We start from the raw sequence: 21,861 nt of genomic DNA on the forward strand, positions 1-21,861 counted from the left end.
CAGCTTCTCAGACATGTTACATCACAGACCCTGCATGCCCACACAGGTGTTTTCAGTTATTCTGAATGGTTGGAATGGTTCAAGTTGGGTAAATCTGTGCAGGGAGTTATGTTAAATTACCAAACACCATGTATCAGAGAGTGTGCGTTGATGTCCCATTTTTACCAACACTAAAAATGTGAATGATGTGGACTTCAATGGATATTCTGCCTCTGTTTTATTACGTGTTTCATTCAGGAAACCTCCTCAACCCCATGTCAGACAGCTTATAAAGTTGTGAAGAGGGTACAGAGTACTTTCGGTCCCTTTGTGACTGCAGGTGATAAGTTCATCTGTTCTGAATCGACACAATTAAGTTGGAACTGCCCTTCCCTCAGTAGCAGCATATAAAATGCTCCGTAGAGCTGATGGGCACTGCAGAGTCGAGTGATAATTCCCTGTGACACCTATCACATTACATATAGTCATTTGATCCATTGTTAACATGAAAATATTGATGGTAGTAGTTTCAAGTTACAATGTCTATCGGCGTCGCATCGTAAAAGTATTCTCAGGTATTTGGGATTCGCTGCCCACTTCCTGTTTCTCTTTCTTCTCTCTTCATTTTATGTTTGTTCTTCTTACTGGAGCTCTCTGGAGTTGAGGAACAGGTACTAATGCACACTTTTAAGCACATGAGTGCATGAACCTGTACACACTGACCCATTCCGCAAAGAGAATATCCAAACAAGCCAGTATCTGTGCTAAGGCACCATAGTGAGTCCCCCTCTCTCCCCCCCTCCACCCACCCCTATACTCGATTAATGTCATTATATCATTTTTATAATGTCAGCGGGGCGCGTGCCAGTGCCTTCTGGCATTTACATACGAGAATATAAACATGAAATTAAATGTAAATCAACTTGGAGGGAGTGGAAGCTACTCCCTGGGATGCAGTGGGCGATTAAATTCACACACTCGCAGAAAGAAGACAGGCAGAAATGGAAATGACCCACTTCTACTACAGGTCAGGAGGCCAAGACATCAGCCTACACATCCGCCCGAGAGCATGCGCCGATACAAACACGCATATGTGCACATCCACTCGAGCAAATGCCTTTATTTCATACACAAGGCTTGTGGCTAGTCATTATTGTTGCCACACACACACACAGAGCAGTCGATATGTACAGCAGCCTATGCTCGCTATTCCAGATTGTAACCAGGGCATTTATATCTATAACGATGTTACAGCGTGTGCATGCGTGTGCTCTGCTACTTCTAATTGGGGTTTGAAGCTCCCTCTTCCTCATTATCTGTTAACTTGAGCCTTTACATGTGTAGAAAATTTCTGTATGATAGTTTGCTGGATGTGATGCTTGATCTTTATGTGGTAAAAGCATTGTTGCACTGACCTCTGGGGATATTAGAATGTTTTAAATATATTGCACATACCAGTGATTCTCAAAGTGGGACCCCCAGGGGTCCTCTGTCAGGGGGTCCGTGAAATAATTTATGATTTGCGCCAATGAAACAAGCACATTGTGTTCATTACTACCACCCATGTTAGCTTTGGGCCAATAGAAACTCTGATATGATTGTGACACATCACGTCAAGCTGTCATGAATCAGTCACTTCACTCACATTCCTGCAGCTGCTTAGCTTAGCTTAGCTTATTAGCGAGAGAAATGTTTGGGTCAGTCCATACCGTCAAGTCCAAACTAGCTCAATTTAGAAAATATGGCGACAGTTATATTGAGCGACAGCGACGGTAGCCTAAAATGTGTCTTCAGGTGCTGTCGAACGAAGCCATCAAGCGAGCCAAGCTAAAGCGACATCTGATTACAAAGCACCTGGAATATCAGGGCAAAACAAAGTGGTGTTAACATGATTCAAATTAAAATGTGTTTCTGTTTATCACCATCAAACAGGACTGAAGTATTTAGGTTGAAAAGTTTTAGAATACAATTGCATCCAATGGCATCTAAGAGTACAAATGGTAAGCATTATGCTTAATTGGTGTTTCGATTGTGAGTTTTTTTTGGAAAATGTTCTCCCCTTTAAGGGGTCCCTGGCCCCAATAGGTTTGAGAACCCCTGGTATATACTTGTATAGTAACTCAGGTTTGTGCGAAAACTTCTGTCCTGAAATACAAAGTTGATTTTGTTTGGGTCTAAACACGGGATGCCACTTTTTCAAAAGTGTTTCTTTGTGGCAATTTTGAGAATAATTGTTGGAATGGATATTAAGGCTTGTGCCACATTCTCGTCGTATCACAGTTCACATGATTACCAGTTTCCAATTTGTAAATAGCATTCATGTCATAATTACAGCTGGGAAACTCTGATCAACATATTTTTTGAACTGATATTTCTGTCATGATTACAACACACAGAACGAGAATATTGGGCAGCGAAAAAGCAACATACTTTTTTTTCGGAACAGGGTTGATTTTTCTGAGCTTTCGCACTGCAAATAAAGACATCAACCGATCACGTTGTGCAGAACAGGGTGAGTCGAGCCTATATTTATTGAACAACAACACAGAGGCTCCGTAGTCCGAACCAAGACGGCAATTAGCATTACTCCTGTCAATCTTGACCTAGGCAATGCATATCAGATCCACTCCTTCCGTTCTTACCTTTCACAATAAAAGAGACATATAATATTTTCAGGCAAGAATTTTGCATTTTCGTGTGGTTTATTCGTCAAGCCCCTATGTGTGTGTAAAGGCCTTTAGTTGTGTTTTTTCCGGGTAGGTTTCATTGCTTTCACACACTTTAGAATAAAATCCACTAAAACCAATCTGGACTGATTTCTCCGATCAGCTGTTAGATTGAAAAAAAAATAAAAAATGGTCCCAGCCAGTCATCTTGTAACATGAAAGTTACACCTGAATGTCAAAGTGACAAGTATTCGTTACACCTGAATGTCAAAGTGTCCAGTATTCGTTGCTCATTCAATCAGCACCGCCTCGTGTGTAGGCATGAGTTTAGATTAAAAATGACCCTCGGGTTAACATTACAGGTAAAAGATGTGTGTGTTGTTATAATAGAGGCCAGTTAAGGTCAACACACACATATCAACAAACACACACACACACACACACCAAGTTGTATAACTTGTTATCGCGCTGAAACCTCAGAAGGTTTGCCCTTGTGCCTGCAGTTTGTTCTGTACCACCGTCACTGCATAGCTTTTGTCATCTCTTTGTGATTCAATTTGTCTGTGCAAAGAATGTTTTTTGTATTTGCTCGTGGTGAAGGCAGCCGCTCTCCTTGAAGCCACATCTCTGAAAGAAACTTTTAAATGCCATCAATACGTCCCAATTATTGCCGCAAATGCAGAAAGCAAAAATAACGTTGACCGAATAACAAAGCTCGAAAATAAACTAAAGCAAAATGCAATCAATCGTTTTTGATGATTGGATGCACCTGTGAATACCCTCCAAACATCTTTCTGCGCTAGTTTTATTTTCTCTTCTCTTGTTTTAACCTCACTAATAAAACTCTGAAACATACTGCGGTTCATCAAAAGATTTGTTATGTTATGTATTACCTATATATTCATAGCGGTGAATGATGTGTCCTTCGCTCTCCCTTCTCTCTCTGTTTGTCCACAGCACAAAGACCCCTAAGCGGGCTGTATTTGCAGGCAGTATGCAGCTGCTGGCTGGCATCAAGCTGTGCACAGGCAGAGTTCTCACCAACCACCCGCATTACGAAGATAAAGACCTGCGGGAGAGGACCAAACAGGTACTGTAGGCTGCACTATACTGTCAAACACACACAGGGGTGTGGAAACTACCAGAGGGGAAGCAAGATAACACAAACACGATAAATGGAAAATTTTAACTTTAAAGTAAATAGATGGTAATTACAATGTCAGCTATACAAGTGAGTCATGTTGATTTGAATGCCAATTCATGCATGTATTATTAGCTTTAAGAGAGTTAATAGTCATCACTTCCATATGTTGGTGTGTGTGTGTTTCATCTTCTAAGACTGCAGTGTTTTTCCAAGTTGGTCTGACAATCAAGCCATTGTTCAGCCAAAAAGCGTGATGGAAGTTGTCAGATGGGGGATTTTGGCATAACATAGTTAGTTATTGTATGTATAGTTTGTATTTGGTTATATACATTTTATGTAGGATTTTATACTGAATTAGTTTATGTTGTTTTTACCTCCGCCAAGCCCAAAGGCCTTGAAGGAGGTTATGTTTTCACCGGCGTTGGTTTATCTGTCTGTCTGTCTGTCTGTCTGTCTGTCTGTCTGTCTGTCTGTCTGTCTGTCTGTCTGTCTGTCTGTTGGCAGGATTACTCCAAAGGTTCGTGATGGATCTGACTGGAATTTTTTGGAGGGGTGGGGTGTAGCACAATGAACAATCCATTCGATTTTGCTATCTATCCGGATCATGATCCGGATTCAGGAATTTTTTTAAGAATTCCGATCAGCCTGAGCTTTGAGACCACAGGGTATGACTCATGCACAGTGTAACTGATGACGCGTTGATGGCGCAGAACCCCGCCTTCTTCCTCCTTCTTCGAGCAGAGAGATACGTGTGTGTGTGTGGATGTGTGTGCGGGAGCTTCTGGCTGTCCGCGGTGAGAAAGAAAAAAACGGTAGATGACGGGATGAGAGACAACGTAGTGTAACGTTATACAGGCATAACAAGGCTGCTGAATGAGAGATGCATCTGCCGATACGTTACACGGAAACACAATGTGTTGATAATAAGCCAACCACCTCGCGGTACCGCCAGCTGTGATCTGTTTTTAAAGTAAGGCACCTTGGCGGAGGTATGTGCTCTCCGAGGGCCATTCTAGTTTACGTATACATGTAGTTTGCCAAGGAAGGCTGCTCTCATTCAGTTGTTCTTTGTTGAATTAATGGAGGACAGGAGCCATTTGAGATCTGAAATGTTACGTTGTACTGTTCCTGTAGTTGGTCGTGAAGTTCATGAATCAGCCATCCTTAACAGACATACTGTAGTTGTGGGATGCCATGTTTGTTCCAGAAAAATGGTGATGAAACCTGATATGTTATTAACCTGGGGTTATGCCAGAGAGGAGTATGGGATGACAGAGAATATGTTACACAGAGGTATTTCTTGGCCTGCCACCAAGTGGCAAAAGTGGTATTTGTTGGGTTTTGATAGAGCACCATGTTTTTTAATTGAGGTGTCGTTAATTGGTAGATCTTTCACTAATAGATACGACCTATGCGTCCAAACATACGGGGGGTAAGTGGTTACATTTGTCCATCCCAGATGGGTGGAGAGAGAGGAAAACGTTGAGGCTTCTACACTTAGATTGTTGCAGTGGACTCAATTCATGTTGAATAGGTTAATAAAGATATTGGGAGGATTTTCATTTTGACAGTTGAGATGCGGCCAACATGGAACAAAAGTGGTAATCTAGTGATTATCTAATCAGGAGATATATGATGAGGCGAAGTGGCGATTTGAGATCGCGATTGATCTTGAAGGCGTCCGCAATCCTAGAGATCGCGGCATTTAATGTCTTCTTACTTCGGTTTCCAAACTTCACATAACCTCATTGGCTAGCGGATCTGCGCTATAACCAATAGAGTGATTTAGCCAACTAAATGGCTATGCTGATTGGATCCATTACCTCACATGGCTCTTCCTTGGATAACGTACAGTATTGTAAACAATGCAACATGAGTAGCTAGCGTCATGGCGGATGGGAAGCTCGTGCCAAAAAAGACCTCAACATCAGTGGTATGGGAATAGAGTGGTGCAGGTTGTTTTGGTTAGATACTTGATATAAGGTCTGTGGTTAACACAAGCTTAAGAGATGTTAACGTTTTATATGCTGTACAGCTGTCTGGGGTGGGCGGTGGGGGTTACTGTGGACTGGTCTGTGTGATTCCTTGTATAAACTCAATAAAAAGTATTAAAAAAAAAGATAAGATAATCCTTTATTAGTCCCACAGCGGAGAGATTTGCAGTGTTACAGCAACAAAGGGGACAGTGCAACAACAAGAGGCATCAGTGAAAAGCAAAACAAGATATAAATAAGTAAGTAAACAGTAAAGATATAATAAATAAGTAAACAGCCAAAATATAAAATACAATAGCAGACAGACTGAAGAGGAGGAGAGCGTGGTAGGTTTTTCTATCTTTTGGCCGCAATCCTGTGTCCTCAAGCATTCATCGGACGAGTCTCCCAGCTGACGACTGATGTGTGACAGCTCCGACTGCCAAAGTTGCCGTGATTTGCGCTTATTTTCCTCCAGACCTTCTCCTTTCTGCTCCTGTCTCTATATTCATGGTGTCAGCGAAGCCCGGAAAAAAACACAAATTGAAAAAGTTGAAACGTTTTCAGCTCAAGCAGATGTACTCCGTCTCCACCTAAATGTGAGGTGCCCAGAGCGAATTTTCTTGTTTGTCTCCGTTCTTGTATTTCTATTGACTTTGTTGCAACTACTGAATGCTGCCTCTAAATATCACTTTATGCTGCAAAATGCAATTGAACAGCAGCACTTGCCACTTCATTCTTCTTTTTCTTTTTTTAAGTTGTGGTTTGTGGCCAGCTAAGGTGCTAAAAGTATTAGTCATCCAACAACTGAATATTTTCAGAGTGTTTATAATTCACATTTTGCTAATAATTATGTTAAAAAAACACAAAAAAATTAACATTAAAACAAAAAAGTCCAATTTACTGGAAGTTAAATCATGACCTGACCAAATTAAAGGCCTTCTACCATAGTAGAGAATCCATCTCCTTATACTGCCGCCATGCTGAACAAAAGTACACACAGTTATCTCTACTTTCGATCTGGATGAGTCAATACTGCTGTTTGGAAGGTTAAGGACAAGAAATTCTTCATTGTCAAAGCGAAGATGTTTGCCATTTAGTTACCTAACGTTGGTTGCAAAGATAACACAACATCTTGTGAGTGGGTAATCAGCGTGCAGAGTCAGAATATTTTCACATCTAACTCTGTGAATTAAGGGTTTATTTCAACCAAACCAGAGTTAGTGATTGTTGGAACAGTGGAAAGACTAACCAAGATGGTTTTGATGAGTTGTATTTTGTTTCTGTTGTGTTTGAATGAAGTATGTTTTACGATGATTGGCGAGGTGAAATTACTGTTTCTGTCAATGGAGTCTGGTGGCTTTGAGGAGAACATTTTAATTGTTTCAAGTAATACACTCTCCGGAAAGTGGCTGAAAAAGCTTATTTTTCCCTTTCTTTCACTTTCACTTTTTTCACTTGCCTGAACTACTTCATGCATTCCACTCGTCAGGTTAACTATTCCTACAGTTTAAATGACCCATCATTGACTACTTGTATGGCAGGTTTAGGGGAAGCGTGCTCCCCAGGGATTGGGGCACGACTATTTGCACAAATCCACAGGAGGAGTGCTCTCTGGGTTTTGGTTCTGAGATGGGATTCTGTCTAAACACAGCCCCCAGTGTCCCCTTTTCTGTTTTTGCATCCGATTGAACAACAACTATCTGGCATTTTGGCTAACGGTGTGGTAAAAGCTGAGCTGTCGTTGGCGCGCGGTCGAAGGCAGCTTTGTTTTGCCCTCCTCTTTCCTACACAGAGAAATCTATTGTGCGACTGCAGCTGAAGCCACGTTACCTCACCCATTCATCTCACTCAGCTCTGTGTTTTGCATGAGAGACAAGGAGCTCGTCTAGGGTCAGGCCAGCGAACTGCAGTGATTGTATGAATGAATATTGGATCAGAAGATGCACTGAGTACAATGTGCATCCATTAAGTCGGAATTGAATGATAACGCAGGGAAAAAGGAAGACTGAAAATGCTGCACTCCTGTAAAGCAGAGATGAATGGTGTAAAGGAGAGATGGATGGTGATGCTCGAACTTGAGTGCATCTTAGTGATATATTTGAGAAATGCTGTAGAAGAGCATTATTTATAGTTTTCTATTAATGTGAATGTAAAGGGTTTTCACTGTCGTTAATGGTGAAAAACACTTTTCAAACAGAAACCGAGTAAATTAAATGTTGCAATGTGATTCTGTGTATTTAAAAAAATCCAATTATTTATTTAAATGGCATAAAAAATCTTTTCAAATTTGTTTTTTATTTGTTGGAGTGAGTTCTCTGTGCATTGTGTCTTCATTCATAGGCTGTTTCTTCCCTTTGACCTTCACATGCCTGTTTTACATGTCCAGCCAATAGACTTATACAATGGTCTGAGTGAAAACTCAATTGTGATTGGTTGCAGGTTGTCCATAACAGGGAAACAACGTCCATTTTTAAAACATTAATATTATAACAATAAACTCTTATAAGACAGGGAAACTGTGTCATCCCGCGGCTAGCGGTCAAGCTAGCGACAGGCACGGCATATTGGTAGCTAGCTATTTTTACAACACGTTAGTCCTCCAGTGTCTCATCCACCGGACTAACTGTAAACTAACTGTTGTTATATCACATAAGCGATCATCTCCGATTCACTTTTCAACTCATTATTTCAGGCTCTAGCTGACAATACACGTATATCATTTGTTCAGGAAACTCTTGCAATTGATTTGGGGACAATGACGTGGCTAGATAGCTAGCTGGTCTTGTTAAACATACTGTCAAATTATATTAACTGTTTGTCAACCGTACGTTGAGTTATTGACTTTGAATCTTGCTAGCATAACGTTAGCTTTCTGGCTCGTAGCTGAGTCAAAGGGTTCTATGAGCTGAGCGGACTAGAAATATCTCCGGTTGCCAAGTCGTATCTAAGGCTCGTCCTATTTACTGGAGCAGTGAACAACGTTTCCATTGCATGTATCCTTATTGGATGGTAATAGTTGTTCCAGGTATTAGCAATCCCTCAGGGTTACCAGGGAAACGGAGTGAATGGATTGTGAAAACTTCTTATTTTGGTTGCAAACACATGAAAATATAAATTAATAGTCTTGTTTTTTTTAACTTTGGCAAGTGACCATGGTATAAGCAATACTATCATCAAGGTGTCCATAATCAGGAATTAATGGACACCTCATCAGGCATTATCCCTTTACATAAATAGCTGTGTGTTACTCTGATATTGACCAGATTATAAGAATTTGAAATACAAAACTTGACGTCCAAAAGACTGATCACAAAAAATAATCCAGGCTAGAACATGTTGTCTACACAACGATGACAAATATTGTTGCAAATTAGCTTTACTGTTATTCGTTTGTTTCTGCTCCTGTGTTCTGAGCGTGTGTCTTCTTCACAATGAGCAGGAAGTAATGTGTGGGTCATCTCTTGGGTAGCTGAGCCCATGTTTTGCCTCCCAGCGGGAAGTCAGCCGAGCCGGGCCACTGGCGAGGCCTGAGCTTAGTGTGGAGCTCATTAATGATCCGCGACACTGGTGCAGACTTTCTGGCCTCTGAGTTTGTGTGTGTGCATGTGCATGTGTGTGTGGGGGGTATTAAGGAGGAAAACTGTGTAAATGCATTTTCAAACATTTGTAAGAACCTTAATGATGTCTCCAGTTTCTTTTCTGGGCTTAATTTGTGTGTCACTACAAAACAATTCATTAGTGGACAAAGAACACAGCTATTCTTGTTACCTACTGTGTGTTTTTTTCTCTTTTCTGAATTAATTCACATACCCAGCAGGCATACATTCTAAATTGGGAAGCAACCGTTGAAAAGGTTTCTTTTTTGAGTGTTTTAGCACAAATAAACCCTTCCTCCATAAAGCTACATGTACAGGGTTTCCCAGACGGAAAAGGTGAAGAACGTAGTTTATTTCTGGACTCTCAGCTCCAATTCCATTTGTGTTAAAGGGGACATAATCATGCTCATTTCCAGGTTCATGTTTGTATTTTGGGTTTCTACTAGAACATGCTTTAATGTTAAAAAAACACATTATTTTTCTCATACTGTCTCTCTGAATATACCTGTATTCAAGCTCTGTCTGAAACGCTCCGTTTTAGTGCATTTCAATGGAATGGCAACAGAATTACGTTGCTAGGAAGCAGCTCGAGTCCATGTTTACATCCTGTCAGCTGATGTCATTCACATGCACTGCAACAGGAAATAAACTGGGACACATTTAGAATGTTTACATTTAAAACCGTAAAATTATCTAAATATTGTATATTTGTGACATCACAAATGGACAGAAATCCTAACGGCTTGTTTCAAAGGCACAGTTTCTGAATACGGGCTGTGTGTATTTCTCCATGGATTGAGTGTTTTGATACTTTCACAGTATTTATATATCACTTAAACCTGCTTTATAATATAAAAGACATGAAAATCTCACTTTTTACAATATGGGACCTTTAAAACGGCTAAAACAGGATGAAGTAGTGCATTTGTTGGGGACTATTTTCATTGGACAATACAACACTACATGTGTCACAATTGTGGGAATGTTAGCAGAAAGTAGTTATTTGTCTGTTTCTTTGTGGGATTTTTGAGGGCACTATATAGTGTATACTGCACATTTCACACTCAGAATGTGGACATAGTGCACTACATAGGAAATAGGGAGTGATTTCAGTGACAGCTATGGTCTTCATTTGGTGTAGGAACTCGCAAGTTGGTTTGTCACTTTGATCTCCCAGCCCTCATTTAAACTCGACTGCTGGCCTGAGTTCTGTCCCTGATAAACGATTCATTTCTTACAGGACTTAGAGTTCATCTAGTTTAAATCTGTTGTTGTGGGAAACATGGTCAAAAAGTTTTATTTCATCTGCTACAAATAAAAGATGAACTATAACAGATTTCAGAAAGTAGACATCTGTTATGTTTTAACACTTGTTTTTTTGTTCTCCCGATTTAGTTTTCATTCCCATTTCTTTTCAGTAAACATGTTATAATTGAACCAACTTTCATCAAAACTGTAATTCAGAAAATAAATGTGTCTGGTAATTGAGTTCCAGGAGAGAAGTTTTCTCCTTCCAACAATATTGGTGTTAAATTATAACTCGAGATGATCTTTAGGGGGAGGAAAAAAAAGCAATCAAAAATAAATAAACAAACCTAAATAAATCCACTTCTGTTCTGTGCGTGCAGGTGTATCAGGTGTACGCTCGCCAGTCTCCGGAGGAAGTCTATGACATCATGAAGGCCATCGGGGCCGACTATGTGGTGTTGGAAAACAGCATCTGTTACGAGCGGAGGCACAGGCGAGGCTGCAGACTGCGGGACCTGCTCGACCTGGCCAACGGACATGTGGGTGGCATTTATTTAACGTGACTCATCGTGACTGAGTGACTGAGTGATTGAGTGTGTCTGCGGCTGCATGTGCCGTCCCCTCTGCCAGCGTCTGTGACTGGGTGAAAGCTCTCAGCCTCCGCAGAGATCAATAGTCTCACTTTCCATCTGCACGTCACTGTCTCTCACTCTCTTGCTGTCGCTCTTTCTTTCATTCCCCGTACCACCCACTCCCCCTCCGTCCTTATTTTGATGTTGGATGCGGCGCGCTGGCTATTTGGATTACCAGAGGCGAGACAAGCTTCAGTCTGGCTGGCTGGCTCAGTGTGGTGTGTGTGAGACACATGAAACGCAGAGTCGGCGTGTGGCTGTGTTTGTGATGGCGTAAATGTCACACGGCATACACGACATCTGACATCTAGACAGCTTTATTGAAGGAATGCTGGGTTTACATTGGTCTGTCCTTTTTTCTCTCTCTCTTACCTTCTTTTGCTTTCTTTCATTCTTTCTTACTGTTTTGTCTTTCTTTTTCTTTTTCTGCTCATTGTGTCTTGCTTTTTTTTTCTCTTTCAATTATATATATTTTGAGGCTGTCAAAGTTAACACAAATTAATTTTAACATTACTGATTTCTTTAATACATTAACGCAACTTGCAACTTCGGAGGTTGTAGCAGGCTCATTTTTAAAGCTAGAGAAGATAAATACTGGTATTATTGAAACTAGAAAAACCTAAGGAATCTATCGGTACCAACCATGTCATACTAGCTTGTCGCCAAGGAGGTTAAATAACTTTCCAAACTTGAGCTAAATTTTGATGAGGAAAAATTGGCATGGCCATTTTCAAAAGGGTCCATTGACCTCTGACCTCAAAATATGTGAATAAAAATGGGTTCTATGGGTACCCACGAGTCTCCCCTTTACAGTCATGCACACTTTATGATAATAATCAATATATATAATCAATAATTGTTGCCTGTTGGGCTTGAGTTTATGATTTGAGCATATTTTCTATGCTAAATGGAGTACCTGTTGTGTGTTGTTAATTGATTTCCAATAATAAATATATACATAAATTTGCATAAAACAAGCATATTTGCCCACTCCCATGTTGATAAGAGTATTAAAGACTTGACAAATCTCCCTTTTAAGGTGCATTTTGAACAGATACAAAAATGTGTGATTAATTCATGATTAATTAATTAATTAATTATGGACAATCATGCTATTAAATGCAATGGATGGCAATTCATTATTTAAATCGATTTACAGCCCTAATATAGTGCTCTCTTGTGAACCAGATCTGTCATTCAGAAACCTTGTAGCATTGATTATTTACTATTTACAAACTATGAATAACGTGGTATTAATGTAGAGAATAGCAAGTTTAAGCAGAAAATAACAAAAAATAACAAAAATAACAAATCTGGGCCGTATACCTCTTTAACCCACCTGCTCCGTCTTATCTCCCTGCCTGCATATGAGAGTTGAAACAGAATCAGAATTTTCTCTCAAACAACAGGTGGTCCCGAATGATTTACATCAATGAATATAAAACAAAACAAACACATTTTATGTGTTTACTTTAAAGGCAGAATGAGAAAGATTTGTCGGTGGCGGTTTGTAAACACAACATTCAAAGTTGGCCCCTCTGGCCTTGCCTTTTATCATCAAAATGAATTTGTGTGTATAAAAACATCTGGTCACAACACACACTATTTAGTAACACAGCAGAGTTAAGAAGAAGCAGTCACGCACATTGAGGTTTTTTTTTGATAGTGTAGATATTTCTTTCTCTACACAGTTCATGCACTTTTATTTCAAATATTCACTTTGAAAACCTTCTGAAAGAGTTGTCAAAAGCGCTGTTCTTTGAAATTCTCTTGTGACTTTTTGAACCCATATATAGAAATCTACTGGTAGTTGATAATTGCTGTGCACTTGATTTGTTCAAGTTTTTCTAAACATAACAGGAGTTGCCAGCGCAATTTGCACTATTACACCGGTTTTGTATGTGAAGCCTACTTAAAGGAAGGCTTCTATTGACAGAAATGGAGTATAATATTATTAAGTATCTTTAGTCAATAATCACCTGAAAATAAGAACCTTACCTTAGAATGATCCCGTCATATCTACATAGGGAGCGAGTCCTCTTCACAGAGTCCGCCGTGTCTCACCGCCATGTTTGTACAGTAGCCCGGAATGGACAAACCAAACTCTGTTAACTTTTCCTGCTTGGGCCGGAGTCGAAAACATTACTCGCTGCCATCGCCGCTGCTCTCTCTCTCTTGCTTCACCACTCACTTCCCATGTACACAAACACTCTGGAGTGCTGGCTCTGCTCCAAATGGCTCTAGAGAGGATGCATTGACGTTTTTGTGTCGGCCACCGTAGCTCTCCAACACGCTTGGCACACAGGAGACGCTTCAGTTGGTTGCAATCTCCTCACCTCTCCGCTAGATACTGCCAGATCCTACACACAGGACCTTTGACCTACAGTTCAAATAAATGTCTTTGGAATATATTTAAATTTAATGCAAAATTGCAATGCAATGCAAATTTTATGCAAACGAGCTCTGATATCGGAATTATATCAGTAGCGGCAGATATCCAAAATCTCTACTACTGTCATTCTTGTTGCTGTTGATGATGACATGCTCATTCTGTGTACCATCAGATCATGGACGGACCGGGAGAGAATGACCCAGACCTCGTCCCCGCCTCCCACCCTCGATTTTGTGAGTCCATCAAGACGGAAACGGCGGCTTACACCGCTCTGTTCACCAGAACATTCCAGAACAAAACCTTCCATGTGTACCGGGTCAAGAAGAAACGCAAGAAAGGCACCAAGAGCTCATCAGAGCCCGGCGCGACTCAGTAGCAGGATCAAGGTTTGCGAGAAAAACCCCCATCAGAGGCCAGAGGGGAAAGAGACGGAGGAGAAGAAGAGATAAAAGCACTGAATCCTCGCTGTTCCTCTGTCTCCTCTCTGCACTGTGCCCAGCTGTGATCATGCCCATTATTTTTTGAACACATGGCTCTGTGAACTGTGGTGTTAGAGCAGTGTGCCGGTTCAAGCTTGGGGCTGCATTGTTTTAGTTAGTGGAGTGTGGAAGCACCTATAGGAGCCCTGCTTTGGGCTGTTCTGTCTCCATCCGCCCACCCCGCCCATCTCCCAGCTCTCACTGGTGCAGATGAACAAACACAAGAAACAACTATTAGGCCTGTAAGCAGGGTCTGGGACACCACGAGCAGCTACTAATCATTTAGTTTCATTTGAAGTAGTCATTTCTGCACAGCATCATGAAATGAATAAAATACTATTCATTGCTACTTATAAATTATTCTTTTCTCTCATAGAGGGTAGACTGTCAAATCTAGATCCAACATCAAATCAGGAAAAAAATCCTTCATCAAATCTAATATTTTAGTTTTGCTTTGAACACATTTAAGCAACAACATTCATAAATAACTTGATAAAGTTAAAGAGGACCTATTATGCTTTTGTGCTTTTTCCCCCGTCCTTTAGTGTGTTACGTAGTTTTTTGTGCATGTAAAATGTCTGCAAAGTTACAAAGCCCAAAGTCCAGGAGATGGACCCCCAGTGCCAAAGGGAGTTACTCTCCCCAACAATACAGCTGCTCCTGAACTGCCTGAAACGCCTTGCTTGAAGTCCCGCCTTTCCTTCCGTAACGTGGTGATGTCACCAAGTAATACATTTTGCATAATACCTGCCTAGCGGCTAGTTTGGCACGCCCTCAAACAAAGCTAGTTAGAGCGGAGCTGGAGCGGAGTCCGAAGAGTTTGGTTCAGTTGACCAATCAAAACAGAGTGGGCCAGCTGACCAATCAGAGCAGACTGGGCTTTTCGGGAGGGGGCGGGACAGGAGCTCAAACAGAGCGTGAAAGAGGAAAAATTAAGTGTTTTTAAACATTAAAGCATGTAAACATGTTGTAGTAGAAACCCAAAATACAAGTATGTACCTGAAAATAAGCACAATATGTCCTCTTTAAAACTCCATTGACATTGAAATACTCACTACATTGTAATAAAAGAGCATTTCTAGATATACAGTACATTACTTATTTGCTGTTGAGCTCTTCTTTGCCGATGAAAACGGGGGAGAGTTTTTCTTTTATGAACTTTTTTGGGAAGTGCAAGTTGCCAATGCAGTTCTGACTTATGTCAGATATAAAGTGTATAAAGGGTAGATTAAAGGGGTAGGTTATCAAAATTTGATAAACACATGCACACTACCGGTTTTTGAATGTGCTATATTTGAACAGTGTTGATTAAAACTGAAGCAGTGGGCTCTTTGTAAATACTCCAACATTAAAAAATAAAACTGTGGAAGAACTCTAGTGAATTAAGAAATGTTCTGACTTTTTATTTTTTAATTTTATTTTTTAAATGATGTCGTTGTAATTGGAAATGTTTATTTCGAAATGGGCAAAAAACTATTTCTTACTTTGACAAAACAGTTCCAACTTAAGGTGCAGTTAACTAGCAGTGTGTTCCAATCCGCGTACTTCTGTACTTACACTTACTACTTTGAGTGCATAAGTGCGTTCACACTGGGAAGTACGGCAAAATGCAGTGCACTCAAAGTACCCGGATGTTGTACTCAAAACGGTCAGATCGTTGAGTGTGGAACGCTGGACACTTTCCACACTCAACTGTCGCCATCCTGGCTACGTAGCGGAAGGGACGGAGCCCCGACCACTATTCAAACATACGTAGATAACAGAATAAAACAATACAATACGTAAACATACCGGTGCATTTTCAGCCAACAGGAGGACACATCGTAGGCGTAGGCGACGACGTTGGAAACGTCATTTCCACTCTGCTTTCATTTTTTTTCAGAAGATATTTTGGCGGGTAGCGAGCCGCGGTCAAATGTTGCGATCGTCATTTCCGGTCAGTGCGCCGCAGAGTATTCGATTTGAGACGACCCTACCCCGCTGAAATTTACGCACTACTCAAGTGAGTACAGAGTACACAAAGTACACTACATTGAAGTGTACTTCTGAAAGTACGTGGATTGGAACACACTCTAGCTTTTCCGTAGTTTTCAACTGCATTCGTGGATGGACCTGTTTGTATGCAGTCTCATGTAGCTGTTAAGGTCACACCACAAAGTGGCCAAGCAAATTAATCTGCACGTCTTTGTGAAATATTTGGTTGTAGATGCTTGGTGCTCTAGCGACTACTTGAAGGGCTAGTTGGCGAACTACTGTAGCTGGCAAGCTAACCACTAACGTGCTAGCCAGCCGAGACATGCTAGCGCTAGTCAGTCACAATAGCTCGTGGAGATTCTTTCTATTTTCTGTCCTGTGTTGTGGCATTTTGTTCGCTGTATGGTACATCATTTCATTCATTAGAGTTTTATGGAAGAGGGGGAAAAAAAGCTGGCAAACAAGCTTGCTAACTGCCTTGTAGCTTGGTTGCTAACGGGACAATTTCACACTGTATATTCAAAAGACGTATTTGTACCGCTAACTCCTGTCTCATAATTGTCTGCGAACTCATCTTTTGTGTAGAAGTTTCTACTTTGACAGAGGAGTTAAATAAAAGTGGAATGGTGCCACACAGCTAATAAGCTACAATAGCATTCTCCATTTTTTATCTCTTTGTTCCCCCTAAGGTCAGCACCGTCAAGAGACACCGTTGCTCAAAGGCGCAAATTTGTGGCTCAAAGTTCACCAGAGTTGAAGTTGAACAATTCATATTCGTGAGTGAATCCACAGATCATGGCGTTTACATAAAAATGATGTGATTAGTTTTACGCCCCAAAATGTCTGGTGTGGCCGGGCCTGCGTGATTTCATCAACGGCACTTTTAGGACTTGATGTTTGTTGTGTTCCTCTGAAAGGTAAGCATCAATGTTCACTCTTGACCTTGGAAATAGTTGTGACTCAAGGTAACCTGACCCGAAGCCGTCATTGTAAGCTGTTTGGAAAAGGGCAGGTGCAAAAAAATACTTGTCAGGTGATTGGATGAACCATCTGTCAATCAAACTAACGAAAGCGAAACTAAATGAAGGCGAAAACACCATATTTTACACATTCAGTGATGTACTTTGCTCTTCTTTTGATGAAGAAATACTCTCCATTTCTGATATAACTGATGCTATTACAGTTACTACGGTAACCTCTTCAGGAGCCGCTATTGCTGTTTAGAACGAACAGTCGCTCCGTGTCGTGTCATGCTATGGTCTCACCGGGTTTCACACACCTAAGCCACGCCCGTAGCTGCATTAGCTCCTCACAGGACGCCAATTGGTCTGTTGTCTGGTGATTTGGACACAAGCGCTTTAATTGGAGCCTGCCAAGGTGGATTTTTATGTGACATTTGATCCTGCGATTCTTGTCGTCATCTTGTGACATCGCGAGAATCAGCTGCCGTGCAAGGTTAAACTCCAGGTCCACTTACTAGCTTTTTGCAGAGCTTTGTACCATATCATACCGTCCTCTAAAAGTACTATGAGAACTGAGCAAACTCCATGCGACTGTGTTGTTAAACGACTATTTCTATGGTCAGAAATAAACGTATTCTTAATTACGCCATACTACTATTTCCGATTTTTTTTTTTTAAAGAAACAGTGTGTAACATTTAAAGGGATCTATTGGCAGAAATATATTATGATATTAATCAGTATGTTTTCTTTAGAGTATAATCACCTGAAATTAAGAATCATTGTGTTTTTGTTACCTTAGAATGAGCCGTTTATATCTACATACTGTATAGAGCTGGTCCTCTTCATGGAACCGGCCACCATGTTTCTACAGTAGCCCAGAACGGATAAACCAAACACTAGCTCCAGATAGGGCCATTCGCAGGTTCACGTTTTCGCGTCGGCCACTGTATTTGCTGTCTGCAACCTCCCAGCTAGATGCCGCCAGATCTTACACACTGCACCTTTAAAGCACATTACTTGACAAAAACTTTATCATGTGTGTACTTGAGGTATATATTCCATTTCTATTTTTGGGGGTGTTACTCAGCTGTAGCATCTGTGGGAAAAAAAACAACACATTGACCATTAGCATGACTCAGCCCGGACTCGGTTGGCACTTTTTCGACTAGGCCCATTTGGCTCTGCAGTGATAGATGCTATCAATTACCCCCTGAACAGAAACCGGAAATAATTTTGTTTGTTTCAATCCCCACCCGGGTGGAAAACGTGTTCCACTGGAGCTTGAATGTGTTTTTGCTGTAAAACTGAGGTCAAAGCTGGTAACAAGTGATATTTGTGACATTGTTTTTGTTGTCGTGGTTGCTGTCGGCTCTGTGATTCTCATCAGCAGCAGCCTCAACCTTTTCACTCCCTCTTCTGTGTCACACACACACTCACACACAGCCACAAACACACATGAATAATGTAAGTGGCGAGGAAATTGCAGCAGGCTGACAACGACGCTGATTCCCCGCCGCAATCCAAAATAGTTTGTGATAGAGAGAGAGAGAGAGAGAGAGAGGGGGGCCAACACTTGCATATCAAACTGAGGCTTTGTGGTTAGAAAAAGAAAGTGAGGAGGAGCAGGAGGAGTGGGGAGGGCAGGAAAGGCTCATGTTTAAACAGCAGCAGAGGAGGAGAGACGAGAGCGTATCAAAGCACAGATTCACAATGATCTGAACACCTTCCTCATTTTCTTTTTTTCTTCTTTTGAACCAAAAGGGAAGGCAGAGGAGAGGAGGTGATTGAAAGGCTGGAGCTGTGTCGGTAATTATGGTGTGGCCAGTCAGAGTTGCCTGCTACAATGAGCCGTTACATGGGTACGACACACACACATTTTTTCCCTCCCTCCCACATCTCAGTCTGCCTATATTTGTACACTTGTTAATAAGGACCTGTGTCTTTGATAATCCACACACAGATGCACGAACACTCCTGCACGCAGTTGTTGTTGGGCTTTTGAACGCGTGTTGTTCGTTAACCGTGCGGCCTCATTGTAATGCACACCAATCGGATCAGTGTGGAACAGCACTGCTTGTTCTCTCCACCCCCCCTCCGTCTTTAATATTGGATGTTTAATTTAGTAGATGTCTGATTGCTTTATTTGAGAGCGAAGTGATTCCATTATGGTTGCCTAATAAGAGTGTACTAATGTAATATTTTTTTCAACATTCTTAATTTCCATACATATTGGGATTAGTAGTTCATTCGGAGGCGCGCTGTCTGCCCGTGGTTTTCTTAATGAAAAGGGGATGAAGAAATCCATTAACTTGTGTGCATATGTAGAAGTCAGCTCAACACTTCATCTGAGCTCCTTTTTAAAGAACTAGTCGATGTTACTGAAACAAATGTGGCCACTTAAATTCATAGTTTTGCTTGGGAAATGAATAGTTTTAATAAAGAGAGAGAGATTTCCTTAACCATGAACCAGACTAAAGGCCAGATGCACACCGGTATCTGTATTAAAAAATAAAACAATTTCCTTTTTCAGAAATCTATGATAATGATAACAACTATTTTTTTCAGTCTGGCCACTTTATTCTATGTGGACACCATGTCATTATACCCTTATTGATAAAACGATCTGGACTCAAGGGGCCAATCTCAACGTCCACACTCAGAGACTTTGAGGCGCATTCCTGCAAAGTCCGTAAGGGTTTAGGGCTGTCCCCATGGTCACATTGTCAAGTCAATGAGGGCTCTCTTGCAGATATTTTTGAGCCCTTTATGAACACTTCCCGCAAGTCCGCATTCCTGCAGACATTGCCTGAGGGAATTACCCACAATTCATAGCATTGTGACGTTAAACACGGGAAAAAAAAGATAAACATGGAGGACGACAGCCAGGCATATTTAAATTTACACAGAAACATTAAGGATTTAAGATGGTACATAAAAACACATGAAATCAGAGGAATGCAAGCATTAAACGACAAACCTGGTTTATTCATCAACCACTTCTTTTAATTTTGCCTAATGAAGTTTGACAAAAACAAGTAAATAGATTTTTTTGATAATTACCTCTATGTCTCGTAAGGCAAGAGCCTGGAAGACGTTCAAAAAAGCGGTAAAAACGTAAAAAAAATAAATCAAAATTGGCATGTGTTCAAGGTAACGTGATATGTCGCCGCAAAGTGCTGACTCATTCATATTTATACCATTTCAAGCCCTTGCAGCCTCTCACACTCAACCATTTACCAGGTGACGTCAGTCAAGTCCCCGAGTGTTCAGGGTTTAAGGCCTTATAGAGGGGATATTGGGATTGGGCCATGGACCAAATGCTCAGTTGTTCAGGAGCTTTTGACACCCATCGAATGCTCCTCATCCGCAGTTTGAGTTTGTTCATTTGCTCTGGAACTGTATAGATGACACAAAATTTCATGATTCTGAGCACCTCTAGGACTTCTCATCCATGTTGGCTCCATGTTGTTCTGACCTAACTGTTATTTTTATTTTTTTATTTAAATATGTCTTTCTTTGGATCTTGTACCATGGTTTTATGTCTTTCGGTGAATGTTTTTGATGCTTCTATAAACTGTGTGGGATGAATACTATCACTGTCGTTGCAATTTCTTCTGCTGCAGTGAAAAGAGCTGAGCGGTATGAAAGCGGTTGCTCAGTCAGCCATGTTTTTAGTTTGAAAGAGAGTAATTCACCCAGAACTCATTACTTAAGATAGTCATTAACAACTCTTTTGTGCAGGAGATGAATTTAGATATCTATCTGATGTATGACTATCTCAGCCATAGTCAAATAATTTTCTCTCCTGTGTTTATGACTTAGGAACAGGTGAACATTTTTTTTTTTCATCTGTGAAACAGGTGGGAAAAACAGTTTTGCCTGAGTTTTAATTTACAGTAGTGCAATTTGGCCTTTTGTGGCCGAAATGAGTATACAACAACAAACACTACAAAAAAAATCACGTCAAAACTTTTTATTTCTCACCTTTTTATTATTTTAGATCTTAATGTTGGGAAATAAAATGTACAGAAGCTGGTAATGTTCAAATACACCCATATGTGATTGTTGTCAGATTGTCAGAAGGCAGTATTGGACCCCTTTACTTTTTACAGCCCAAAAACTATTGTTACATGAATAAAAAAAAGAAAAACAGGAGTCATCATCGCCCACACTGAGCAGCACACCCAGCTTGTTCTTCCTGTTTCTGCTGGGGAGGGGGTTGTTGGGCCACCATCAAGCGTAACAAAGCTAAACAAGCACATGTTGGTTGCTAAGGAAGTTACATCTGTGACTTGAACAACAATAGTATATGAAGTGAAACCATGCGAGACCGTCATTATGCATGGTTTACTTTTAAATATTAACGTCGGACCAGTGCAGTGGTATATTTTTATAAAACCAACTCCCGCACTCATGTTAATTAATCAGACTGACCGTTAGCAATCATATCCTTTTGTGTGTAGGCTAATTGCTTAAAGTGAGAGAGTCTTATTAGGACACATTTGCCCACTTGAGCAGTAAGCCTTTAGATCCAGATGTACTTTTATCTAATTGATTATCTGACCTTTGATTTTCTGTGTTTCTTCATGCCTTGTTGCGTTTCCTCACTGTAATGTTCTGGCTCTGAATGTGTATCATTGATGCCGACGGCCTTACACATAGTGAGCCTACATGTGAGGGATTAATTGATACTTTGAAGGTTGTTTATGGTTACTTTTTTGGTATTTCATACTGTTAACTTTGATATAATTTATAAGGGACCCCACTTCTTTTTTGGTTGACAGGTCAATTTGCAATTACATCCTTGTTTCT

General features: G+C 40.7%; 1 protein-coding gene across 7 annotated transcripts in view; it reads left to right on the forward strand.

The window, feature by feature from the left end:
• Positions 1-15,502, forward strand: part of dpy19l3 (dpy-19 like C-mannosyltransferase 3) — a 60,346-nt gene extending 44,844 nt beyond the window's left edge. For all 7 annotated transcript variants that reach the window (XM_074660274.1, XM_074660302.1, XM_074660282.1 and 4 more), the window contains 3 exons: positions 3,603-3,735; positions 10,990-11,148; positions 13,806-15,502. In XM_074660274.1, the coding sequence (XP_074516375.1) occupies positions 3,603-3,735; positions 10,990-11,148; positions 13,806-14,009 (496 nt within the window). In that variant the 3' untranslated portion in view covers positions 14,010-15,502. The remainder of the gene's footprint in view (positions 1-3,602; positions 3,736-10,989; positions 11,149-13,805) is intronic.
• Positions 15,503-21,861: the final 6,359 nt, after the last annotated feature.

This window comes from Sebastes fasciatus, chromosome 2 (genome assembly GCF_043250625.1).
Source record: "Sebastes fasciatus isolate fSebFas1 chromosome 2, fSebFas1.pri, whole genome shotgun sequence".
Classification (NCBI taxonomy): Eukaryota; Metazoa; Chordata; class Actinopteri; order Perciformes; family Sebastidae; genus Sebastes; species Sebastes fasciatus.